A 27616-nucleotide genomic window follows, 5' to 3' on the forward strand; every position below is an offset into this window, starting at 1 on the left:
GTCTGACATTTAGTGCTGAGCGGGTAACTGTCACCCAGGGTGTTCTGGCTGGACACAATGGAGCCATAAAACTCTGGAAAAATGTCATATTGTGAGATTAAAGCAAACAAGTGTACAAAAGATGGTGAGGAAAATCCAAAACAATAAGCTAAAAGAAGCTAAAACGCTCAATGGAAAATAAGGGCAACTGCAGAGTCAGTTAATAATTCTCTGTCACCTGTTCAGGGTACATGTGATAACGCTTAATATGAATCTCTTTCATTTTCAAAATTTGGTCTGAACCAAGCCAATTTATTTTTAGTGATTGTTATGCACCCATGACGGTGATAGCTACAGCCAGAAGGTCAAGGGTCAGAGGTTAGGGTTACTGTGACTTAACACCTGCCCCACCTTTGTGAACGCGTACCTGGTTTGATTGACATGTGTGGGATGCAGTCAGGTCTCCAGTAAAGGTGGGCGGGCATAGCGTCACTGGCTTCTCAGATCCAGACCTCGCTCCTCCCCAGTGTGGTCACTTCTGGCTCCAAAAAACTGCCAAAAGGTAAAACTCAACGCTTCAAAACAGTAGTTCACAAAGAAATAGGTGAGGCCATGACAGGTTGCCAGATCAGAGAACATTAAAAAAAAAGCATAACATAACATAACGATAAATAGTTTTGTAATTGTGCAAAAAGTCTCTTTGGTACAAATAAAGGTTTTGAAGAAATTAAGGTTGAATTAAGGTTGAATATACAACAGTACAAATCACAGGGAAAAAAATGATGTGCATGACATCACTCCAGTGAAATCCCACCTTAACATGCAAACATATTCACATTCATACTGCAGGAAACATAAGAGCTGCTTGTGTGTGTGTGTGTGTGTGTGTGGGGGGGGGGGGATGTGGGTTAAATGCAGGACTAATGTATGATGTCACAGGAAGCACCAGCAGCCATATTGATAATTTTTCATGCCCTGCCTCATTTCACTAAGAGGTCCCACCTGACTGCTGGTGGTATTTTCAATTCACTTAAGAGACCTGCAGAGAAACAGAGAGAATTGCAGCTTCGACACTAAAAAGCAATGAAATGTGAATTTGAACATAAAACAGCGTTAATCTGCATTTAAAGTGGATCTTACTTTTATTTTGAAAGCATAAAATCAATAGTGCTTACAAATGAATGCAGTGTTTGTTTTTTTCTGTTTTCTAACAATGAATGATACTCAACACAAAATATGCAAGTGGTGATTTAAATGATCAATAACTCCCCTCCCTAAACATCGTATAAAACAAATCAGCCATCACACACTCTGAAGCCTTGTTTACATTTTGTGAATGAAGCTTTTCATACCAGAATGTCCACAAGATCTGTTGTCGCCCCCTACAGGTTGGTGATGAAAATCGGTAAAGACAATTTGTCGATTTATACTGTTTTGTATCATATTTCACGACAAACTGATGCCACATCTGGTTCTGCCGTCGAATTTATTTGACATTATTTTACGTTATATCACAACTTCCACAAGGTGTCAGCAACTCTGACCAATAAGAGTCTTAGAGAGCTCTTCAGTGCACAACTTGGTGAAGTAAAAGATAGGTTGAAGTTGACAACCCACCATGCTGTCACCTTTGTGCAACCCGGAGTTGTTGTTTTTTCCCTTTATTTTTTCAGGCTTTTGCAAACACAAGGCAGCCTGTGTCATACACACTGCTCTGGATACCATTGTATGTTTATGTTCCCGTTTCCATTCGTTAGTCCCTGCGACCACCTTCCGAAGAAGTCCAGCTTGTTAAAAACTACAAGCTGTGATTGGTTTGGCAGCACCGTGTAGGCCGTCAGCATCTCGGTCAAGTCACTACAAGACTTTTATGGCTTTTTAATCATCTAAACTGACACAGAGACCTTCATCTTTACTTTTTTCTACGACACGGACCGTTTCTAAAATCTATTCATGTTACACTTCAACATCTGTGATTCCGTAAGTCTGTTCTTCAGCACCCTGTCAATCAAGAAAAACTAAAGTCGACAAATGGAAACGTGTGACTTGAACATTGTTTTTTTTCATTGATTTTGTTCAAATTAAACGTGAAAAGATTTAAAAGTACCTGACTGGTGTGTTAGCGCCATCAACTGTTATATTATTAAACCATCATCAAGCAATGACACAGGAATCAGACTGCTTCTTTGCTGCTGGTCTTGGTGAGTACTGGCTGGGTTGGGACGAGTACGAAGGGGTGCTGGGTTGGGACGAGTACGAAGGGGTGCTGGGTTGGTAAGACGATGATCTGCTTTGATAAAGTGATGAGCTGGATCGGGAGGATACTGTGCTGTATGGATAAGATGACGTGCCGGGTTGGATAACTGGTTTCGGTGCTATGGCTGGTTTCGGTGGCAGTGTGGTTATTGTTGCCGGTACCGGTCTCGGTGCCGGTACTGGCGCAGCACTGTGCAAGTCCACGAGCAGATGTGTGGTCTTGTAGTGCAGCAGGTACTCGGGGTAGATCTGGTGCTTCTCAAACACAACAAATATGGAGGGGTCCAAAGTGTTGTCGACGCAGCTGTCGAAGAAGTTTATGTCTCCGCCGTCCTTGGAAGGCGGTCGCCGGTAGTCGGAGGATCCTTTGGTGTAGCTTCCCACCAGCACCCGTGAGATGAACATGGTTTTGACATCAGTGTCACCGGTGTAGTTGTGGGAGTATTTGGCATCCCGGGCAAAGTAACTACCTGGATTTGAAAACAAAAACGAATAATCTAGTTATTAAAATAGTTAGCGATTCATTTTTTGTCAATCAACTAAATGATTAATTGACTTGTTGTTGCCGGTCTAAATTTAATACACTAAGTAGCGCAGGAGGAATATTTCTTCAGCTCACCTTTGCCATAAGCGGTTCCATGAGTTCCACAGATTCTCCAGTCAAAGTTGTTGAGGCAGATGGCATCTAAATATTTGGAATCAGTGCCATGAAAAAGCTTCTTTTCAGTCACCTCGCGACCTCCATTCTTGTTCTTCATCTGATTCTTCTGCCTTCAGAAAGAAATTAGAAAACTGCGATCAAACTGACAGCTATGTGTGCAGATGTCATGAAACTATGTAGCTGTACGAGTTTCTGTGGCCAAAAGTGGTAACTGCTGGGTAATGCTAAATACTAAAATGTTGCATAGCAGTCGAAAAAGTAGAGAAAAGTCATAAAGTTTGTTTTTATTAACTGCAAAAAGCTACTTGTAGCAACAAAACCACCAAAAATTCCTTATCCAAGAATAGGAATGTGTTACTTTGATCTAAAAAAGTGACACAGTCTAAGTTATTAATCAGACAGTGGTGGTTACCTGCACTGATCTAATGATAACCAAGTTAACGATCTATGAGTTAATCACACAACCTATCAGACGAATAAGTGATTGAATGAAAAGTTTCCAGACCAAACACATGAAAATCTCATACGTACCACTGAAAGACTTCCCACAGAGGTTTGTTCTGAATCCTCTCAATTTGGACGACATCAAAGCCCATCGTTGTTTTACGGAAAAGAGCTTCAAGCTGCTTGAATTCTTCTGAGGTGCGCTGGAGGGGAATTCGCTGGAAAACACAAAAACATTGAACATTTTCAGTCACAATCACCTGCAGAAGCTGATTTTCTTCTTTTTTTTTTGTTACTTGGAGGCAGCGGTAACAAGTTGTGATCGTCACCGTTGATGTATCATCATTTTTTGAGGTGATATGGAAACTGGTTGCAGATCCAAACAACCAGAAGCGAGGGAGCAACATTAGTATTCATTTTGTTTTGAAACGCCCCTTTTTTTTTGCTTTGTTTTGGTGTCGACCAACCGCCGAGGGAAATACTTGTCTGAAGTGCTTCATAGCTCACTATGATCACCAGTTCATAGCTAAGGGATATTTAATTACAGCCTCTTTGAGTTAATAGAAATCATTTATTTATTTGAATGCACTGTTACCTTACCAATGCCGTTGGAAGTCCACAATACGAGGGGCGATCAAAAAAGTTCAGAGACTGTTTTTGTTGCATGCGAACGAAGTGCAGCACCGTGACGTAGACGGAGGGGGAAGTCATAACCTCTGAGAATTTCAATTCTGTCGCTTTATCAACGTCACCTGAGTAACACACATTTTCGTGACCATTGGTTCATGCGCATTTGTGATTTCACAATGGATCTGAAACCTGCGCAGAGAGTCACATCGGGTTTTTGCGTTACATTTTTGGGGAGCAGAAAGAAGTCACAGGGAGTACAAGTGGTTTTGATGGTGCTGTCAGCGGGAGCATCGTCACGTTGGAGAACCCAAGTACCATCACGCCACTGTTCAAGTTGTTTGTGCACATTTTTGTCCCTTCAAATGCCTCAGAACATCACAGTGGAACTCAGTGCTGACAGTCTGACCCTAGTGGAGGAATTCATGGTGCACAATCCCACGTATGTCAGAGAAAACCCACCTAGTTGTGCTTCTAACCTGGTGCCACTTCTACTGGTACTGGAGAGGAACATTTCTGAAGAATTTCAAGTTCCTGCATTAATGATTTCCCAAGTTTGACACCAAATTTGATGTGTGCTCCCTGCTCAAGTTTCCAGTCCATGGTGAAATCACAACAACGTGCAACCCAGGTGCTGATCAAGCTACGTCACTTCCTCACGAAGGTCATAGCTGCACCCTGCTCCATCCACATCACTGTGCTACGTTCAGTTTGTGAGCAACAGGAACAGTCTGAACTTTTTGATTGCCCTTTGTAAATATTCCCACTTGCAAGTGGGACCAAAATGTCACCGTCAAAACAGACAGGACAAAGAATAAAGAGCAAGGTCAAAATGTATCCCTCCCCCTCCATTAAAGGAAAGCAGAAAGGTGAGGCAACCTTGGTTATACAATAGCAGCCTATGAAACTGTTTCTCCCTGCAGCTATCCTCACATAAGCCATGAACAAGTGTCCCTGTTACTAATGGATAAGGATATAATCTGTCTCTAATGCACAAGTACATAACATCGAATGATAACCAAATATTTCACTTTTTTCCAAAACAAACCATATTGCGCCTGGTTTGCAAGGATCCTCATTGTACTTCTTTGCTACTGACAAATTTAATAGCTGCACATCATCCACAAGGTGGAGCGCTTTTTGTTTAAAAGTCTTCATATAGAGGAACCAGTTAAATATTTACCATTAGGTCGACTCTTATTTTGTTTGATAAAACGCCTCTGAAGTGTTTGATGAATACTTCCAGCTGTGCGGGAGTGCGTAGGTTAACGCGCGTGTCCGTGATAAGAAGCGGAAACGGTGTGTGGTTTTGAGAGTTGGATGTATGGAGATTTCATAAATTTGAGTTAAGGAGATGAAGTCGAGATAGAAAAGCTTAGAAAAGGAGAGAAAAGAGGATATTTAAGTGTGAGGAGGAAGCATGGACTAACCATCTCCTGATATTTGGTTTGGGATGCATTAGGGGGAACATTAGAAGAAAGATAGTAGCAAAGAGCAAAGACACAATTGAATTAGACTGTAAGATTGGGCTAAAACAAAGAAATATTGCCGGCTTTTAGAAGTCTGATAAAAAAAATCCTTATGAGTTAGAATGGATCTTGTCTGAGAGAGCCAGTAATTAAAGATCTAATTCAAACAAAGTATATTATTGGATGGCATTGAGGTCGGGTAAGAGCTGAGCAGTTTTACTAGTGAAATCAACAAACATTTACAAAGGCAAGGGAATAAATGTGATTACTAATGATTAAAACAGTTAAATCATTCAATCTATATAAATTAGAAAAAAAAAATATAGTTGTAAGATCCAACTTCTATTTTTTGGACGCAATCAAATCCAAACAACTTTCCGACGAAAGAAAACAAATTCAAGGTTCAGACGTATCTGAGGAAAAAAAAACTAAGCATTTGCATCTAAAAAAAGCTCCAGGTATGGATAGATTTCATTTGTCATATAACTGAATCCTTTGTAACTATATGTATCAAACTATAAACCCGAGGAGCCTACTTCAGAAATTAGACCAATAAGTTTGATAAATTGTGATAATTTCGTATGAACTGAGTAATAAATTAGCAGAGGCTCTGCAGATTCATAAAACATAAGACACTTTAGTATTAAACAAGATGCAAAAACCCAAAGGATTGATTGATCAGTGATAGATGTAGGTGCAGAAAAAAGCTTTTAGTTCCCTTCAGTGGTTTTTTTCCTTAAACATTTTCAGAAAAGCATAATTTCATAGCCGAGTGAGGAATTTCCTTTGGAAAGAGACAGAAGAGAGGACTGCCTCTGGTTGGCGTCTGATAACTGGCACATTTTGGATTCGTTTCCTGGTTGGTAAAATAGTCTGATTTGTTGAGCTCTGACAAGCTTCAGATTCTCTCATCAAACCTTTTACTTGCCTTTTTTTGTTTGTTCTGCTAGCAAAGACAAAAACGTCCAGGTGACGCTAGCACACTTCTAATTAGCAGCCGACTGACTTGTTTTCTCTGACCTCCAGCGGTGGGCGATGAAATCAGCTGAAGAAAACAACTACACGGAAACTTTTGTATGTTTGTCTAGAGTTCTGCCAAAGTTTATTTCTGAGTGAAAGACGTGTCCCTCTGTAACATCCCTCTATGACCGCCACTGAATGTTTTGGTAAATATCAACATAAACTTCAGGTATTTGATGATATTTTAATGTACATCACCCATTCTGAAAAAAAAATAAAAATCAATACCACCCACGCTATTTATTTCTCCATAATAATTAGTGGTTATAAAATTTAAAAAATAATGTCAGGAGGAAAACACAAAAACAAGACATGCATGCAAACAAACATTAACATGAGCAAGAAATAATTTTTTTTTAAAGATTTATATAGATTATTTTGTCCATTACTTAATATTATGCCAGCAGACTTAAGGTAATGGACGAATCCTGTCAGATATTAAATATACAATTCAAATTTTCTGCTGTTCTGTTTCCACCGTAAAAAAAAAAAGCAAATGCCGTACATGCTAAAATGTAGTACTTGGCAGGAAAGTTAGTGACAAAACATAGGCCATCCTAGAAACATGGTGACATCACTTCACAATACACGTTCACAGGTACCAGTAATCCTCTGGGATACACATGTACTTGCTCGAACTTAATACAGCAAGCAGTCGTTATGGGGTACCAGAAGTGTACTGGGAAAGACAGTCAGTCCAGGACTCATGAGCTGGGACCATACCGCATGCAGCACACTCTCATGTGCACCCTGAATGAAAGGCACACGGAGGGCCAAAACAAACTTCATGGACTTTCTGGACGGTCCACAGCTCACTTGTACTTGTCCTAGTCTGCCCAATGGCCAGTACACCACGGTGGAGCACTCAGGGACAGTGGCTTCATTGGGGAGAGCCATAACTGAGCTAAACATGAGGTATGCTTATAAAAAAAAAAAAAAAAAAAAAAAAAAAGCAGAGACTCTTAAATTATTTTTATCATGCAGTTTGAGTGCGTGGTGTATTCACAATACCGAGAATCCAGTTTGAGGGAGCCGTGTCTTGTCCCAGTGCTCTGGTATAGGGGTGGTATTCTGCTGACCCAGAGGCCTTCCGGTGAGAGGAAGAGTTGGGAGAAATATATGGTGAATATAAGTAAATATAAGTTCCGTTTTTTACTTTTAATATCATAAAATTTCTAAAAACACGTTTTCACTTTGTCATTGTTGATTACTGATTACTTTCTGAAGCGCCTGTGTTTGGGATACCGTACCTCACTTTCCTTGTTTTAACATCAGCAGCAGAGGCAAAGCGAGGCCGTCTTCTCACAAGCCTCTTAGTAGTGTAGCGATTGTTTGTTTGTATCATGTCTAAGGGGAAAGAAAGTTGAACTTCATGATACCACTTTCTATTTCAAAATGGAGAAGGCTGTAAAATGAAATCATTTCGATGGTGTTTGTTTACCCTGGAAACTGAGTGAATATGATTGAGAACCAGCGGTGAACTCCACCACATCTTTATCATTGTCCAGAAACTTTTGCTCCAGCTTTGCACTGTTCATGTCGGCCGGGCTGTGTGCACCAATCTGCAACACAAGACAAGTAAATGTATTTTTAGCCTCACATCAAATCTACAGTGTCGGACGACCAATGAGCATCCTCAAGCCGGCTAGTTGATATGCAAAAAAATGATTGGCAACAGAAGCTTTAAATCTACTAAAGTTATACTACCATCAAATATCCAGTCACATTATACATTCTAATTGTCTATTGTTTCTTATGAGTTCACATGGGAAAATGGCTGAAGTCACTATTACCGGTCAAATGATGTAACTTCCTGTATCCGTTTCAAATTAAAAGCTGTAATGTCAAATCAAAAGCCCTCTAGTGTTTTATACACTACAGCCACATACTAGGTTTTGACCCCATTTTTTACTCTAATAATTGAAATGATTGTCCCCTTGATTAAATACATTTATGTTGTGAACTTCAGAAATATCTCTTAGTATCTTTTATGTACTGCAGAAATTCAGAGTAATACTTCTGATAAGGATATACACATCAACACTTGAATAAGGGGATTACTTCTTCCACTTCAAGCACTGCCTCTGTGCTCACATGCTGCTCTGAAAGTCTGAAATCTGTAACTTCAACGATCTGAAAGTGTAAACCTTGGGGACAAAAGATAAACTGTTAAGGAGGGTTCAGCTTTTAAAGTTAAAGAGTGAAGCCTTTCAACTTAAAAAAAAAGAAAAATCAACAGTCCAATACAAGCGTGACAAACTCAGATTTGTGCGATCTGGATAAAATCACCACAGCAGGTAATCTTTTCTCAGAGATGCCCGAGCTGCGTGCAAAGGCTGCGTGGCGGCCTCGCTGTCTCTTTAGATTTGTGTGTGTGTGTGGACATACACCCATGAAAGATCAGATTTAAACTTTAATGATGAGCTGTATGCCTAGCAGCTTAAGCAACACAGTACAGCGGCGAAAAAGAAACTAAAAAACATAAAACAGAATATAAAGGAGTGTTATGTAAACATGCAGTCGTCAGTTCAGCGCAGGTTCAGTAGACCGTGAGTGGGAAGAATGAAGTGGGAAGTTCAGTCATGGTGTGATGCGAGTGTTTTAAAACTTCTGTCCCTTTAAATTAAAAGCAGAATCGGCGACTGCTCCGTAATTACTGCTGCTGACACAGTGGAGCATGGCATCAGAAGACCAATATCACATTGTTAATTTCCCGTCAGAGTAAATATCTGACAGCCTCCCTTCCCTCTTATCATGAGCAACATGTATTAGAATTTAAAAACAGTTGTCATCGGAGCAGGGTGAGATTTCAAAGTGTTCATAAGCCTCCTAAATGTCACTGAATCGGAGGTACAGCGGCCATTTTTAGACCGAATCAGCTCCACCAGCCTTGCTTGCTGAGACATGCTGTCAGTGTGCATATTTTCAATGAAAGTCTGCTGCTGCCATTTTTTTCAGGCTGGTCCACTGTTCGTGAATTCACGCTGCTATCTACAGTGTTAGGAATTATTTTACTGTTACACGAGTTTTGTGACAGGCGTTGCTGGGATCAAAGACTTGAAACTTTGATCGTGTCACAAAGGTCAGTAAAAAAAATGCCTTGATTAGCTTCTGTAACAGCAAACATGCTTTGTGGAGTTCAGCTGCAGAGTTAAGACATCAATTCCTCATAAATAATTTTTTTTTTATTAGAGAACGCTGACTCGGACTGCGTGATGCAATATTTTTAGACTTTTAGGGTGAACGCCGATTCACAATATACATCTTGATATCTTCTATGTAGTTGGCTAAAATTTCCTTTGTTGGTCAAAGTCACGTGACATGTCACAAGCAGTTTTCTTTAAACAAAGTGCAAAATATGTGACTGGAAAATGACGTTAGATAAATATAAACGGCGCACAAAGATTTTGGAAACACCCTAATTTTTTAGAAAGTGGAGGCAAAAGTTGCCCCTCAAATATTTGTTTAATTTCCCACATTAGTTACGGGTGTTTTGTTTTGCTGCTCTGTCTCCAATTGATAATATTTTGAATGTGAATGTAGAGTGAACTGTGCATTTTGAGTTGTGCTCTAAAGTGACATATTCAGTGAAGATTCCTGGCGTTGTCTCATGTCCAATATACAAAATAAACACGAGTACAATCATGTCTGAAGTTACTCACATCTGAAGCGTACATGTTCCACTTTCCAGACTCATCCTCCCAGTACCAGACCCACTCGGTGGTTTGGATGTAGTTCGGCTGAATCAAAGAGTTCAGGGTGGAGAGTCGTCGCACTTTGTTCGGCCCGCTGGTCATCGTGTCGAAATGCACGCGAAGGCTGCCGCTACTGAAGAGCCCAAAAAGAGAAACACACAATTCAATCTCATGTCATGTAAGAAGCAAGTCATCTGTTGGGTTCTACCAAAACATCAGATGGCTGAAACACCAGATGAATATTTCAAACCTCTCTGGTTTATGTGCTGACCTACAAACCAGTTCTGGATGGAAACATAACAAAATGCTCCTGAATTCAATCTAACTGGGTCGTTATTAGAGGTGAGCCCGCCCGCAGTGGCACTCGGTGGTATTGAACTTTAAGTTGTTTCCGTATTAGCTTCAGTCCTCAGACCTGAATACTACATGTCCATTTTATTATCCGGTCTATGACAGGATCCAGTGTTTCCAGGTATTTCGGGCTGTAGTGGCTCACTGCTGATGACTCTTCCTCTTGTGAGCAGCATTCGAGGAATACAACACTAACTCCTTATACGTGAGCAGAAGTGCTGTAATCGACCAAAGCAGAAGCTTTAAATGTAGGTCTCAGATTAAGATTAGTTATGTTAAAGCAAAAACCTGGAGCTGGTTGGGTTGAGGAACAAACTCTTCACAGAATTACAATCCCGCCTGGTGTCACCTGTAGGTGTTGCTGGGGTCACAGTAGTCCTTCTCAATTGTCTCGTTACCAGGCAGGGCGGTCCACTGGTCCCCCTCCTGGACCTGCCACCTGTACGGCATCTTGTCGTGAGCTCTAAAACATTTTTCTGAGAACACATGGAAGAAATAATAACAATGACACCTGATCACACAAAATGTTTCCTGACTGCTGTCTTGAACAAAGATATGTGACTAATTACTCACCCTCGTGTTTACAATATCCTTTGATGAAGTACATGCATATCTCGTTTTTATCTAAAAGGAACAGAAGAAGAGAACAGTTTTTGTTCACATTTTGTAGTTTTTAAGAGACAACGGTTATATTTGATCCTCCCATGAAAGCTGTCAGTGCTGCTGTGATCTACCTCTGACAGGTCTTTGTCTCCTGTATGACCCGTCGTCACCGGTTGCACCATTGACAGCAGCAAAAATGTCACTGGGGGAGCGGGTTCTTTCTCGGTGTTGGTAGTTGTCTCGATTTCCCCTGGAGCCGCTTCTCCCTCTGACGGCCTCTGAAGATTTATTCCTATTCCGATGCCGTACCCGTTTCCTGACGTCACCGCTCTCGCTGCTCGCGTCGGTGTCGTTGGCAGCAGTGGAGACGTCGCTGTTGGAAGAGTTCAGTTGCTGCTGCCAATCGTCGCCCGCGTTCGGTCCGCCGCTGCTGTACAGATCCAAGTTGTCGATGTTGGCGAGGAAGTCACTGAGGGAAGAGGCTCGTTGCTCTGGCATAAGGCCGTGTGCCTCCTCTGTGGTTCCGCTGTTGCCTCTGTTGCCCCGGTAACCACCTCTTCCTCTCCCTCTGTTGCACTGCTCTCCTTCACCGGTGGAGGAGTTGTAGTACTCGTGGTGGTGGTTGCCCCGGCCGCCCCGGCCGCCTCGGCCGCCCCGGTTGCCCCGGTTGCCCCGGCCGCCCCGGCCACCCCGGTTGCCCCGGTTTCCCCGGTGGGCCCGGTCGTCCCCGATGCCGGCGACCCTCAAAGCCTGTCTGTTGGCGTAAATAAACCTCAAGGTGTGAAAGAGGTGGTTGGGAATGGCTTTCTTTCGCAGGTTTCTTAAGAGCTGTGGAGCAGTGAAGTTGTGGTTCCGGAAGCAGCTGCAGTCGCAGACCACGACCTTTTCACAAATGTGGAGTCTCTCACAATCGTGACCCTCCTTACACCGACCGAACTCTCCGTCACCGTTGTTGTAATCATTGCATATCTGGAAGAGGGAGGAAGGGGAAAAAAAACCCGACATGTTGAGATGTTCGTTAGTCAAACCAGTAATGTGTAGTGAGGGAGAACGACAGACCAAACTTGACATCAGTGTGCATTGATTGAAACACGTGATAGAAAATGTGCCAAATGAGAAGACACACCTATGTTGTTTGTCTGATCTGGTAGGACCTGTATTTAATAAACTGAAAGTGCTCATAATAGCCAACTTTGGAGTAAAGGTTTTAATAGTAAGATCTAAAACAGCTCTAAAGTAATTACATTTTTTTCATTCCTTTTCTTTTCGCAGATATTTTACTGCCAAAACATATTTCACAGTCAGAAAGTTAGGTGCTAGTAGATGAACACACCTGCCAATATTTCAATTTCGGAAGATTTTTTTTTTCGGGGCGGTGGGGGCTCACGGGTTCTGCATTATGCAGCCAAATTCCCAATAAAGCTGTTCTCTTTTACATATTTTTCTGTTTGTGATGACTAAAACACAGCCCATTAAGACAACACGTTAACCAGCAGTCAGACAAACGATCTGTCAGAGAGAAAGTTAGAATTGACAGGACATCTTTCTCACATCGTCTCTGTTTGTGCAAACTGCCTGCACAGAGAGAAGCTGCATTTGGACCGGGTTGTGGATTGCCATGTTGTAATGACATTTAGATTGAAATTACATGTGGTGTGCGGATTGCGAGTGTATGCCGTGTTTCAAAGACGATCTGGCAACCTGGGTAACGTAAGACCAAAATTCTAAACACACAGACCCGTGTATGATGATGAAGGTTGAGGGTCGTGCAGGTATGGTCAATTACAAATATCGGAAGAACAATCATACAAAATGTAGGTGTATAGATGAGTGATTGTAGCAAATGTGGCTTTATTTTTGTTGTTTACATCCTCAATAAATGCAAAAGTGGTAACAAAAGAAGTCAAATGAAAACTACCCGACTACTTTGCCAGACTTACAGCAGGCAGCAGTGAGAAGTCGCTCTGCAGCAGCAGCGTGCACAGCTCGGCCCGGCTCAGACTCTCCAGATTGTGCTCTCTCAGTCTGCTTTGATTGTAGTCAGAGTTCAGGTCATGACAGAAGCAGCAGTTCCCCCTGTTAAAAAAACACAACAACAATCCACAGAGCTCAGTCGGGACTTTGATTGGTCATACGCAAATACAAATATTGATATAGTCCATTTCAGATTAGTTTAAAGGACACTTTGTAAAATAAATACAAAGGTTTACTTGTACAAAAATCAGTTCTTACATAGTGCCACTGTTTTAAAACAGAAATCGGTGACGCAAATGATTGTAAAAGACAGAATACAGTATTTATATCAAAAACGTGATAAATGTCCAGCTTTAAGTAATTGTTTGGAGTTGGGGGGAGGGGGGGTGTTTAAATGCTTTCCTGCCTATAGTAAGGGCAGTAGGAGCTAAATTACACTTTCATGTTTGTATGAATGTAGCCTGATATAAACAACATGTATGTATGAATACATTTGTAACAGCACAAATATCATATAAAATAATGTTATTAGTGTTTGTGCTAAGCTAAGCGGCAGCTAACTCTCCACTCAATATAAACCAGAGCATGTTCCTCCTTACAACAGTTTTATTCTCACTCTGAAGCCACATACAGGGAAACCAGACTTCGGCTGTTGTTAAATTAACCCGTGAAGATAGAGAGTCCATATTTCATCCGGGTTAGTTTTTATGACGGAAGCGCCAGTGACACGTCCGACATTCCCAACAGTGCTTGAACGCACCGTGTGTGCCAAGGCCTTTAAATCGGATACTACAGTCTATTCAAATAACAAACTGTTACGGTTACGGTACTTTGTAAACAAATTAGAAAGGGATAATAATTAAAATTGCAACAATAAATGTCAATTGGAACATATTTCTGTAGGACCTGTCAAACTTCGGCCTCAGGCTGGCGGGCCAGTTGCATAATTCACTTTACTATAAACCAGCGTATTTATTTACCTGTAGTGACAGGATCCACTGAACAGGTAGTTTTTGCACAGGTGTAGCCCTCTGCATGTTCCCTCGCAGTCTTTGTGCCGGCACAGCCTCAGCTTGATCCGGGCCACCACCTTCGGCTGTCCGTTTGGAAAACACGACACAAACCTTTCTTGGTCAGAAATGACCTCCGACACGTTCCCGGTATCGCCTGGGAAGAGATTACACATCAATTCAATGGTATCGACGGCTCCATGATTGGCGCAGATGAACTTTAAGATTTCGGAGTCCATTGTTTTCCAGGCTGTTCCTCCTTCCGTCCAGTTGCGAGGCGATACAGCGGCTGACGAAGGGCTTGTTGAGATCATGGGAGGAGGAACGGTTCAGTTTCATTTCTGATGTTTGGAAACCGAAACTTAACTATTTTTAACCGGTTTAATGCTGCAACGCTGCTCTTCTCCGCTTGGGGGCGTCACCGTGTTGTATGACTTCACGCAGGCCTCGATTCATATGACGGGAGAGGTTTCTGCTACACCTGAAACGTACAACACAATACATGACAGGAAAATATATCTATAGAGTCAAAGTATAATTTGATAGCAGACGTTTTCTACAAATAGTGACAATTAATAAAACACTAAAATATTACAGATAAAATGAAATAGAAATAACAGCAAAAATCATTTGTGGTCATATTAACTGGTAATGATTATAAACTTCAAATGACACAATAATTATTCTTATTCATTCATCTGAAAGCTCTCTGCATGCACACCTCCCTGTACGTGTCTGTAATCTGATCACTGTGTTTTTACAGTGGGTGTGTGAGATTACACTCACCACTTTTTAAAAATCCGATTACTGTAATCTTCATCTATCAGACCCACCTGCTAGAAAACTGGAACAGAAGGGGTCCTGCCCACAGCTCCTCGTGTTTGAGTGGAAACATTAAATCCAATACATTTATAGTTTTATTCCCACATATGAATTACAATTTCTTTACCAAATCGCCCAAGTGTTTGTTTGTCACTACTTCCACCATCTGCTGCCACCAGAAACTCAGAAGCTTTAGATTTCATTGCCGTCAAAGAACAACATTCATGTTTTTTCGGTTTTGTGGCGTAAAAAAAGAAATCCACATTCACAGACAAACCGGACCTGCAGGATCACAAAATCCAAGTTAAGTACAAATGTATGGGGTTATTATTTCGGTCAAGCAGTATATAAGATGCTTAGAGCCACACTTTCTATCACGCTGCTTGCATATAGTTGTTTCAGTGGGAATTCATTTGTCCAAAGGGCTAATTGTGCAGCTGAGAAGTCTGTTTAAAACGTGATGCCCATTTGGGGGCAGCAGAACAAGCTGTAAATACAACAAACTGACACGTTAACATCCCATCAAATTGACTGATATAAATTCAGACTCAATAATCTGTAAATACAATATAAATCCAGCATTTCCTCCTTTTTTAGGTCTGTTTTGGTCTCCACTAACTATGAGGTAGATATTTGGCCTGTCTTTAGCTGCTAAAAGCTCTACTGTGCTAACCAGCAAGCTGCGAACTTAACCTGTGCTGTTTGCTGTTTGGCAGGTAGCTTACAGTGTTTTCACAATGACAGCGATGACTGTGAACCAAAACAGGAACGTTACCAGCTGTAAAAATCAAAATAAATGGCTAAAAGAAGCTGAAACGAGGAGAACTGCAAAGTGACGACATTGACCTGCGGGTCGGTCAGTGTGAGCACATACACACAGTCATTTCATTCACTGTTAATATAAAAATAATTTATTATTTCTCCCAGCGTATAGTCATTCAGATACGACTGCATTCCTTAATCAGTAAAAGTGTAAATGTTACAGCCATCTTTACATTTTTCACCCTTGTAGAAAACTGGACCCAGCTGAAGGACCCCATAAGGTTCACAGACCTCACTTTGACAACCACATTATACCTAATTGCCTATATATATATATAAAAGCTGAAAAAAATTGTTCAATGTAGTGTGGTGTAATGATCTCTAGTCACATGACAATATATGAATATTACATTAATATCACAATTTGAGACAATGTCATCTTTGACTCTGAATATCGGGATGTGGGATAATTGTTGTTTTAACCTGGTTTTAAAGGCCGCATTTATTACAGTAAAGTGATGTAATTTCTCACCGTTATATTATTTGCCTTGACCCACTTAGTCATTATATTCACATTACTCGTGATTAATGATCAAAAATCTCATTGTGCAAATACACCGATCAGCTACAACCTTAAAACCATTAAAGCATTAAGTATGAAACAGCTAAAAAAAATAAACCCTCTCTTTGTAATACGGGTTTTAATCTGCAGTGCTGTTGAACTACACTGAGGTGTTCCTAATATTTTGTCAACCCAGCTCACTTACATGGGAGGGAGAAAATATTAGAGACAGCTACAGAGATGATCATTCAAATAATCAACACCTCTCAGTCAGATTAATAATCACTTCATGTTATACTCCGTATGAAGGCAGCAGTTCCTGCTGGGCTGTTGAATGGTTTTAATGTTATGGGTGCAACAGTAATCCCTACAATACTGTGGCAATATCGAGATATTTGGTCATAAACATTTACAATGTTAGATTTTTTCTTCTTCTCCATATCACACAGTCCTGGTTCACAACAAATACCTTGAAAGACGGATCCTTTTTGTTTTAAGTGATCTTATTTTTTTCTCTTGCAGTATTCCTACACGCCTTTTGTATGATAGGCCTCACAGGCTAATAATAGAGAGGGACTTTACAACGATCCTTAATCCAGTTACATAACATGTTAATTCATATGGAGTCCCTACACACATTAGCCTATATAGGAGGATATTTCTTCTACACCGTCGCGTTTTGCACTGCAGGCTGTCTAATTAAAGTATGCTGCTTTTTGTCTATCGTGTAACCACATTTGCATGAAGCTCTGATTTAAAAATAAATAAACAGAAAAGCCGTCTGTACGTGTAAGTTGTGTCTGCAACGAGAGCCGCTGCTGCGATTTCCTGCTTCGGGTTTCCCTTTAAAAGGGGGCAAGGCTCAGTGCTGGGAATTCACGTCATTTCGCCGTTTTACACACATCCAGATCAATGAGAGAGAGAGAGAGAGAGAGAGTGTGTGTGTGTGTGTGTGTGTGTGTGTGCGTGTGCGTGCGTGCGTGCGTCTCTCTCTCTCTTTCAGTGTCGCTCTTCCAGGAAGGGATTATTAACCAGCGCGCTGCCGACATGTGAAGGAAAACACACGCAGACAAAAGAAGTTTTCACACCGACAGGCGCGCGATGGACGCGGCCAGCAGATAAAGAGCACGAGCGGACAGGGAAGAAGGAAAAAAAAAAAAAAAAAAGACAAACCAGAGGAAAAGAAGCGGGCTTCATGAAAAGAAACAACTTGTCCCACAATAAGACGCCGAGCAGTCGGACTGGCGCTTCTCGTGCCGCAGCTGTGCGGGTTTGTGTCGGGAAGGAAAGGAGAGAAAGAGCCGAGCACAACGGAAAAGTGGACGGAGAGAAGTTGACGGGAGATCATGTCTGAATCCTCCTCCGCTGCGACAAAGGTAACTACTTTCTCCTCTTCTCTTTTTTTTTTTTTTTTTTTTTTTTGTGAACACACTTTTTGTTACCCCGACCACATTCCGGTGTCGAAGCCCGGTCCCGGTCCCGGTCCCGGCGTGGCCCGTCAATGTGTCGCTCCGCGGGGTTTGCGGAGCGGCTCGTGCAGGACGCGCAGCGGCACCGGAGCGCCATTCAAGCGGAGGCGCGTTTGTTTTGCTCGTCATCTGTTGCTCACGGCTCCACGCTTCGAGTTCGCCTCCACTCCTGCCGATGACGGGAAGAACAAGTCGTGACTGTGTGTGGCTCTTTGATTCAAGCCCTCTTCGGAAAAAAAAAAAAAAAAAAAAGTGACCAAAAGCGTGACGAGCGTGGTGAAGCCTCCACGTGAACGTACACAAATACGGCTTTTAACAGAACAATGGAGCCGCTGAACTCACTCCGTAGGGGATCATATATTGGGATATATGCTGCTGCACACCGACACACTCACTGTGGCGGAACCTAGTGCTACAACAGCTGGAAAAAAAAAATGCTCCACCTGTCTTGTTATTGAACTGAATCGATTAGTCGATTGATAGAAAAATGAAATCCGGTGATTGATTGTTTGTGACAGTCAGCTCCTTGCTTTGTTTTAACTTCAAAATAAGACATTTCAAGACATCTTCTTGGAGTAAATAGTGAATTTGCAACATTTTACAGACTAATAATTAATCATAAACAAAAAACAATGTAATTAATAGGTGAATCTTTTGGTTCTGGTGGCTGTTGGTGAGACTGTAAACACTTTGGAGACACTTTGTGCTCTCCATGTTTAACATGTCGTAATCTGAGGGATCAATTCATTAATCAGTAATGAAAACAATCCATAGTGGCAGTCCAAGGGACAAAGAAAGGGAAACAGCTGGAGTCAGTATTGATCAGCGCACACTTCCTCTAAGTGCTATAATTCGTTTTAGTTGATTAGCAACAATTCTCATATTCGATTATTTTGCATTCGTCCAACAAAACACAAGCAATATTCACACAGTGTGAAGATTTATCCTCACACCATCTCACTTATCCTCTCCTGTTTCTGGACTGTTGGTCAGACAAAAACAAGACATTTAAACGTGTCAGTTTGTCCTTTTTTTTTATCAAGCAAAAAGCAGGTTGATGGATAGTTTCAGCCCTAATCAGGCCTTATAATGATATTCAGGGTGTCTGAGTCAGCTTGAAACAGCTGAAAGCAACTCAAGCTGCTCAGCGACTGAAAGTGAAATATGGTGTTTTGTTTAATGGGGGATGTCGGCTCATTACCGAGTCTGATGTCAGTGCACGATTGCTGTGGAAGGATCAGCACTTCACTCGGAGAAGTTTCCTCATCGCAGCCGCCGAGAGCAGTGAGACAGAGACAGGGAGACAGGGAGACAGAGGGAAAGACAGAAAGAGACAGAAAGACAGAGATAGAGACAGAGAGAGAAACCTTCATCCCGCAGCCCAGTTCTGTCAAAAATCACTTTCCCTTTTCCAGCGTTCGTCTTCATCACAAGCTTCGTCCAAACTGTCGCCTTTGCACAAACGGCGACCCCGTCGAGTGAAGACGCAGCGGCCAGAGAGGACAAGGGAGAGAAGCCGTCAGCTCTGAGAGGAGGAAATAGACAGCTGAGACATTATTGCTGGGCTTCCACAGGAAATTCCTGCTACATGCAGTTGGTGTGCAGGTCTGCGAGCGGCCGGGTTGGCGGTGACAGCGGGGCTTGAAACCGGAGGGACAAAAAAAAAAAAAAAAAAAAACCCAAAAAACACCGAGCTTCATTTCCTCAAGAAGCTTCGGAGGCTTCACGCTCCGCTTTCGTTTGCAGGAAAGGAAGTGAACAGAGAACGACCGCAAACTGGAAAAGCTCATACCTGAAGTGAAAGGCAGTTCCTGCGCCGGACGGTCGCGGAGTCTTAAATCTCCGAGCGTCTGTTTCCATCATGGAGGAGCTCATTTGTTTAAAACAGACGGTTCCAGGATCCAGGAGGCCACAGTGACATATTTATACTGCAGGGTTTGTCTGAGCGTCAGTCTAAACGCTGCAGATATAAGCAGAGAAATCCTCAGTTTTAACAAGATGAAGTCTTTGGTTTTTTTTTTTGTTATTCTTCGCGTGAACACTTGGACCTCCTCAGCACACACACACTTCACACTGTTTTTTTTTAAAAAGATTTGAAGTAAAGTTACATTAGACTTTATTATGTTTTATACTCTGTCAGTGATTAAAGTGTTTTATTTACTTTCGGTGGAAGTGCGAGGAAGACGTGTTCTTCCGGAGGTGAAAACTCATCTGGTCACGTGACCTTTCGCATAACACTGATACATTTTAATAAAATAAAAAAAATAAAAAAAGATTTATTTCATTTACAAGTGGAATTTTCCTTCCTGAAGCGAACAACAGCATTATGACAGATTCCAGAAACACGCGATTGCAGTTAAACAGTGAATTAAATCGCATCTGATTGATCATTAAAATTCCCGCCCTGATAAAAAAGGACAATGCATTGATCTTCCTTTTTTTTTTTTTTTTTTTTTTCTTTTAAAGAAAAACTAAACTTATCTTTTATTATAACTTCAAAGCTTTTTCAGCCTGAAAAACATCTGAAGGAAAAAAGATGAAACAAATATTTGCATCCCTATCTCTTCAGTCTGGGGCTGCACCTAACAGTTACTTTTTTAATTATCAACTTGTCTGCTTGTTATTGTTCTAAATGTATCAGTTAATTATTGAGTGATTTAAAACATCAGAAAAGGTGAAAAAGCGGTGAGAGTGACATCTTCAGGTTGCTCTTCTTTCTCGCAAACCCAGAGATCCCAGACTTCAACATACTGGAAGAGAAAAAAATCAAGTGTCTGGTGTTTGTAACCATCAAATATTCGGTGTATTTGCCTCGGAAAAATAACTTGTAAATGAACCAAACGGCTGATTTCACGACTTAATTCTTTCAGCTCCCGATTAGTCAATTTACCTTCGTGTCGATCAGCAAAAATAAGCAGCAGAAAATAATGTTTACATTTTGACTTTTCAAGTAAAAATGAAAAACAAAAAAAAAGAACCCTTTGGTGTGTTGATGTCATCTTGTAGGTTCAATTTCTTCTGGGGTACTTATGGATAAAATATCAGGCGGCGGGAAGCTGGCGACGATCCTCGTTCCCCGTTCATCTCAGACGTGAACTGATCCAGTGAAACGTTTAAAGGAGACGCATATCAGCGAAAGAAAGTCGTTTCAGACTTGCATGTAGACTGCTGACAAATTTAGCCGATAACTTGATTGGAGATGAAATGTTTTAGTCATCTGTAGGAACAACAAATATTTTCCGGTTCCAGCTTCTCAAATCTGTTTAATGTCATGCTGAATTTAATACTCAAAGGTTTTTCGACCGATCTGTGAAATTGTGGCAACATTTTATAAAAAAAATTTTTTTTTTTATATAATGTTCTGACATTTAACAGAATAAATGGCTGATTTTGTGATTTCAGATCTGCCGTCACTTTTAACATGTTGCCCGCCGGTGCGTTGCTTAGTTCAGGACTTTCCTGCGCTGCGCGGCGACGCGTGTGCTGAGGCGCGCGCGCGGCGTTCTGCGTATTCGGGTCTCCAGAAGGTGACTCGGCCCACGCGTCGGTTTATTAGAGGCGCGTACCTCTCCGCGTAACCGAAGGGCGGCCGACGCCGTGGGTGCACGGCGAGGTGAGGCGAGTCGGCGTGCGGGCTGTTTGGGTTCAGGGCCGGTGCATCGTGGAGCTTTGTGAGCCAAGCTTTGTGTCTCTGTGTCTATTCATAGCAGGAGAGGAGCTCTTTCAGTCCTTCCGCGAACCCGCTGCCAAACTCCACTTCCTCCCCCGTCCATGCTCCCGCCGCGAGGCCAGCCAGCCGAATGGAGGACGAGCCTGCCAGGCTGCCTGCGCACCTGCGTGAGTCACACGCACTCTCTCTCACTCTCTCACTCTCTCTCTCTCTCTCACACACACACACACACACACACACAGATGACCAGTGACTCCTCCACACATCGATCAGTCGCTTGTTTGAACACGATAAGATTGATTTGTATCAGCGTTTTTTTGTGTGTTTTTTTTAAGCATCTCGCTCTGTGAATGTTTCTGCTCGGCCTAAACGTTGATCGGGGAAATGAAGAGTTTTATTTGTCTCGGCACTCGCCTGTCGATCAAGCGGTGCGGGCGCGGCGGTGACATCTTCAGGTGCTCCTGCTGACACAGTTTGAGGTTGCGCAGGCGGTGATATCACAGAGTTTACAACAGCAAACGGATGCAGTGCTATCAAAGTTGGAAGATGAGCAACAAAAAAGGATGTGGAGGACGACTTTAACAGTTAAAACCCATCACATCCAATCAAGACACACACACACACACACACACACACACACACACACACACACACACACACACACAACACACACACACACCCGTTAGCAGTGCATGAGTGCCGGCCCAGTCACACTGTACCTTCGAGCTGAGGAGGCGTTGAACCAGATCTGGAGTCAGACTTGTGGACATCGCCTCCACTGGACCAGAGCTGACAGACCGACTGCACTGGAATAAATAAGAGTTACACAGCAGTCAGGTAGAGATAACACGGAGCAGAGAACGCAGAGGGGCGGGAACTAGAAGAAGAAGAAGAAGAAGGTGTGACACCTGCAAGTTAAGTAACACCGATGCAGCTCATCGTAAGTGGAAGACCAAAAAATACAGCAAAATGAAGATGTTTATATTCATCCGTTTCGGCATGTTTCTTCTTCGAGGATCATGTTTTAATGTGATTTTTAATCCAGTAGATACGATGTTACCTTCACATGACGTGAATTCGAGGCGTACTTGAACATCTCTGAATGAACCGACACCATAAGTCTGTCGCTGCTTTCAGCATGAATATAAATGACACTGGTTAACAGAGACTTTGTCCTTTTCGTGCTGAATCCAAATAGGTTTCCAGAATTGCTAAATGCCCCGTAGTGTCTGTTCCTGTGTCCTCACACTGACACGCAATAGTGGTTCACAGGAAAGTGGAGCCCCGAAATGGCGGTAGACTGTTGCTGGATATGAAAGGGAGATGTTCCTTCGCCTACAGGTTATCGTGTAACATTTTACGTCTGCTAGGCGTGAACAGTAGGGTGCCGGAGGTTTAGGCACCAAGTTTAGGAAAAGAAAGAAAAAAAAACGCAGTTAGGTTTAAAAGAGTAATGTTCTGTAACATTATGTTGGTTGAGTTACTTAATGTACATTACTTTAGTAACTTATTTACGCTACTTAAAAGAAGTCCATATGGACTTGAACCCTGCTCTCCGGGGGGAAAGTCCTGGTTTCTAAACTTTCTACTCAAACTTGATCATTTTTTGAACTTTGTCACGTGACCTCCTTCTTCAGCCCGGCTCAGGTGACCCCGACACGGTGTCCTCTAGTGGACTGATGGGCTAAATATATACAAAACTCTTCAAATCTGAACTTTTAGAAGTAATTGTGTACATACTTGAAGTGTAACAACAGCCTTATTGATGAATAAGTAACATACTCTGTTACCTAAAACAATGCCTGATAGAATAATTCTACAAACTGACTTTAACTCCCCCTAAAAAGTACAATAAGGTTGGCCTATCTCAGTTGGTAGGACAAAAAGGAATTTTAATTTCATTTCCTAGTGTAATTGAATGATTGGAAAAATAGAGGCAGTGAAATGTTACAAAATTAGGTCTCAACTGTTTCCGACATCTCCGATTTTTTCTTTCTTTTTTTTTTTCTTTCAATGATTTAAATAGATCACAAACTCATTGGCTACCGTTCCCCTCCTCAATAGCACCCGAGCCAGTCAGAGGTATGAACAGACACCTTCCCGAGCCGGAGGCTGGAAAACAGTAGGAGGGAATAACCCCGAGAAGGTCATCAGGTTGTTGGAGCTCACTTACTAAAGTAACGATTCTTAAAGCAAAGCAAAAGAATTTTAGAAAGGACAAAAAAACAAACAAACAAACATACTTGTCTGAATATGAATGAATAGTAGTCCAGGAGTTTTGTTGATCCCGCCCTCTTTGGTCTGGTATTACCAGTATCTTGTGGTGGCTTCTAGCAGTACCCTGCAAAAGTTACTGATGACACGGAGAGAAAATCGTTGTCATGAACATCGATCGAGTCTGAGTATGAGTCTTAAAATGGTCCACATTCAAGGTCCCCAGAGGAGTCGTTGACCACTTGTAGCACTATGAAGGATTGTTTTACGTTGTGGGACCCTGTTTTGTTTTTATTGTCCATGAAGACGTGCGGGTACACGCATGACGCAATTCCCATTCTTGCCCTCTCTGTTGATCGAACGTTAATGCTCCGACAAAGTCAGGGAATAAGAAGAGGAAGAAGAGTGTTCGCAAGCACATGGATTCAAATAGATTTGATTTGCAACTGTTTAACGAGGAAGGACGGCACAAAAATAAAACTGGAATTATGTAAATTCAGTTTTTAACGAGAAAACTCCACAGAGGGTCTTTAGTTTCAGGTGTGTTTGTTTTGTCGCCTCAGAGAAGAGAGGAAACTGCAGGCGCTGCATTCAGACTTGTTTTTGATGAGTCAGTCAACAGTTGGAAATCATGTGACTTTTCTCCATTTTATAAATATATATACGTTTCTTTTATTGTCTTATTAATTAGCTGCTTCAAATCCAAACACACCGAACAGTAGAAATGCAACATGGGCAGCTTCTCGACCAATGACAGGCAAGCGCAGGCCTTAGATGAAGTGTACGTGATCAGCGTTCGACACGACCTGCCCTCCGTCGAGGTAACTGAAGACAGAGAGGAGGGTGAGGAGAAGTCTGCAGGTGAGTCAGCAAGGGAAAAATGTTTGGGAGAACAAGATGGAGCAACGCGGTGACACTCGCAGCTCTGTGGGACTTAGGTTCAGTTGCATCGGCTCACTCATCGCTTACCCAATCACAGAGGAGGCGGGGCTGGAGCGGTGCCAATATATACGCTCACGGTTCAAAGATTAACCGTGAGCTGCTTCGTCCATGCGCCTGTCAATATTTAAGCAGTTATTTTTTTGTTGTTGTTGTTTTTTTTGGAGCGTCTGAAGTGTGAAATTCAGGGCTTTCAGTGGGGCGTCGGGCCGGGGCGGCTGCACAGGCGGGGGCTGAATGAGACGTGCAGGAAACTCACTTCCTCAGCCCACTTCCTCAGACCACTTCCTCTTTTGTATTGTTGCATAAAAAAAGGAAGAGCGCTCAACAGGTCCGCGTCGAGTTTCCTGTCGAGCAAACCGATGGGTCAGGTCACATCCGCAGACATGTGGAAGTCCCACTTTATTTTAATCAGATGTGAAACGCAGTCACTCGACTCTCAAGCATCTGCAGGTCCGGAAAATGTGGTGTCTTTTCTTTTTAGTGTTTAGTTTAGATCTGCTGCTTTGTCACACAGTCCAAAACACCTCCGATCGGCCTTTCTCCTCCTCGCTATCTAAACACACGTGCTGGAAAACAAGCCGTCCATTAACCCGCTCTCAGAGGGAGATTTGTCCTGGGGGGGGGGGGGAGAGTGAAGGAAGAGAGACAGAGGAGGAGGAGGAGGAGGAGGAAGAGGAGGAGGAGGAGAGGGTGGAAAAAAAAAAAAAAAAAAAAGACAGAAAGAAAAAGAATGAGGGAGGAAATTGCAGTGTGGGCAGAAATCCGCCTTCTCCATTTCCTGGGGAGGAAGTGGATTAGATCGGGGAGAGTTGCAGCCTGCTCCTCACACCAAAGAATGCTACCAGGCTCCATTTTTAACCCTTTCAGCCACACATCAGTGGAGCACACTGCAAACACTAACCCAGTGAAGGTTTCTTAGGAATAAATTCTCTTCCTTTGCGATTTCTCCTTAAAATATCTCTTGTTCACTTGCTTTTAGATCTCTTGCGCCGTCTTTTGTCATTTCTTTTGTCTTTCGAGCAGGATTTTATGCTGTTTTCTTTGTACTTGCACTGGCAGTAAAGCACTGTCATTTTTTTCCTTCCATTCATCAAAAAAGACTTTTCAACAGGAAGACCTCAGATTTTGTGCAGGGTATTAAAACGTATATCTACCTAAGACGTCAGACCAGGTAGATTTTGATTCATTCTGAAGACATTGTGAGCCTCAAGATGCATTAAAGTTCTGATAAAATAAATACACACAATGAATACACGATGTGTATATACATAATGAAACACAAACATATTATAGCAAAATAGAATTAAATAAATTTAAAAAAAAAAAAAGATAAGTATAAACAATAGTGCATTTAAGTAAATAACATTTGTTACAATGTAAAAAAAAAAAACACCTACATTTTACATGTAATTATATTTGGTATTTGATATCTCACTCTTATAGCATGATGCTTATTCAAAATAAAACAGAGATGCTTCATTTAAAAACTGAAAACCAGCCCTGGGCTGATTTAATTAATTCAGTTATTCATTTAAATAAGAAATGGTTTTTTTCTAATCGACAGTTGGACGAGAAAATTACAACCTCTCATATCTGTGTCTTCGAGGCTAAAGCCAGCAGCGAGTTCGCTTAGCTTAGCACAGAGACTCTAAGCAAGGGGAAACAGCTGGTTTTGTTCGACCAGTTAAAATAATGCACGTATCAACACATGTAAACCTCTAAACTAATCAACATGCTCTATCTTGTTTGTCTCTGTGACTTCCTGGAGGCTGTTTTTGGTTTCCTGGTAGCTTCAATGTGGTAACAGCATTTCCCTAAATTATTGCACCCAGCCAACTGCCCACAAAACAACTACTTATTTAATTTTTAATGTTTCGCTTTTTGAGACGTAATGTATGAAGTTTATGAGCACTGGTGCGTTTTCTGGCATTTGGACCCAACCGGGCTGGCCGTTTCCCCCCCGTTTCCTCATGCTAAGCTAAACTCGCCATCTCCCATGTGCAGCTTTGTATTTAGCACACAACAGCCGTATTTTCCTTTCACAAAAAAAGATTTTGTGTATTTCCCAACATCCCCAAATGTTTAGATATTTCCTTACGGTGTTTTGTCCTCTCGTTACTTTGTTTTTGGAGCTAGAATTATTAACCAATCAACAAATAACCTGCAGCTATTTTCAAAACTCAATCATGCGTTCCTGTCATTCAGCCAAATACTCTGCAGCTCATCTTAGTTTGATGTGAGTGATGGTCGGATGTCAACATGGGGCCCTGGACCCCTCCTGTGAGTCACAGGATCAATTTCCTGGCGTCCTGCTGTACAGATTTGAATTCCTATCTCCAGTCATTAGACAAGACTTTCGTTTTTTTTTTTTTTTATACAGTAAGAAAGATGAAAATATCCGGAAATGTCGGTCGGACTAATAAATAATCTGATGACATAAACTGCGGCTGCGGGAAATCGCCACAGGCAATTTTTTTTTTTGGTGTGTATTTTCTGACATTTTATAGACAAACGATAAATCGATTATTTGAGGAAAAAGAATCAATACTTTGCTTCATTTTTGAGTTTTGAAGTTGAAAGTTTTTCAGGAAACGGTTGAAACAGAAATGTTGTATCGAGGCACGTCTCAACTGTTTGCTTAGATGTTTTCTTTAAAGGGGGTTTTCAAGATACGTAGCCTTCAATGGTTTTATTCTTATGTTGTACCAAAAAAAAAAAGAAAAGTGCGCTCATAACAGGAATCGTGCAGCAGTGTTCGTGTGCCGGGAGACAAACGTGCAGCTTCAAACAGCTCGGGAGGAGTGCTGTCAACCATCCATGTCATTTTGTTTTGTTTGGCTGTTTGTGTGAAAGACGAGACAAGTTCTTTAAAGACTACACACACACACACGCGCACGCACACGCACGCACACCACAAAGCAGTGCAGACGGTAACGGATGAACTGGATTTGTCGGATTTTTAATTCAATCGCAATCCAGGAAGCGTCGGCCAACATGGCGCCTACATACTCGGTGGGAAAACAGTCAATTATTTAAAGGTCGACGGTGTTTTATTTTATAATAAACACGCGTGAAACACAAAAGAT

At 41.9% G+C, this 27616-nt stretch overlaps 2 protein-coding genes across 2 annotated transcripts in view; one reads left to right on the forward strand and one right to left on the reverse strand.

The window, feature by feature from the left end:
* Nucleotides 1-1102: 1102 nt before the first annotated feature.
* Nucleotides 1103-14541, reverse strand: LOC138202717 (protein mono-ADP-ribosyltransferase PARP12; the record flags this gene model as incomplete). Its single annotated transcript, XM_069156980.1, has 13 exons — nucleotides 1103-2705; nucleotides 2855-3006; nucleotides 3428-3558; nucleotides 7468-7543; nucleotides 7707-7803; nucleotides 7898-8018; nucleotides 10119-10284; nucleotides 10852-10978; nucleotides 11076-11126; nucleotides 11237-12074; nucleotides 13046-13181; nucleotides 14060-14246; nucleotides 14457-14541. Coding segments are annotated over 13 exons (2739 nt in total), but the record flags the coding sequence as incomplete, so codon positions are not given.
* A 2653-nt stretch (nucleotides 14542-17194) lies between these two features.
* The window catches only part of etv6 (ETS variant transcription factor 6), a 27653-nt gene continuing 17231 nt past the window's right edge, over nucleotides 17195-27616 (forward strand). Inside the window, 2 exon segments of the mRNA XM_069156595.1 lie at nucleotides 17195-17611; nucleotides 21412-21541. Coding sequence (XP_069012696.1) covers nucleotides 17582-17611; nucleotides 21412-21541 — 160 coding nt within the window. The 5' untranslated portion in view covers nucleotides 17195-17581.

The sequence above is a fragment of the Embiotoca jacksoni genome, unplaced genomic scaffold (assembly GCF_022577435.1).
Source record: "Embiotoca jacksoni isolate LCO1_2020_lvr unplaced genomic scaffold, fEmbJac1.0.p SCAF_21, whole genome shotgun sequence".
NCBI classification, from domain to species: Eukaryota; Metazoa; Chordata; class Actinopteri; family Embiotocidae; genus Embiotoca; species Embiotoca jacksoni.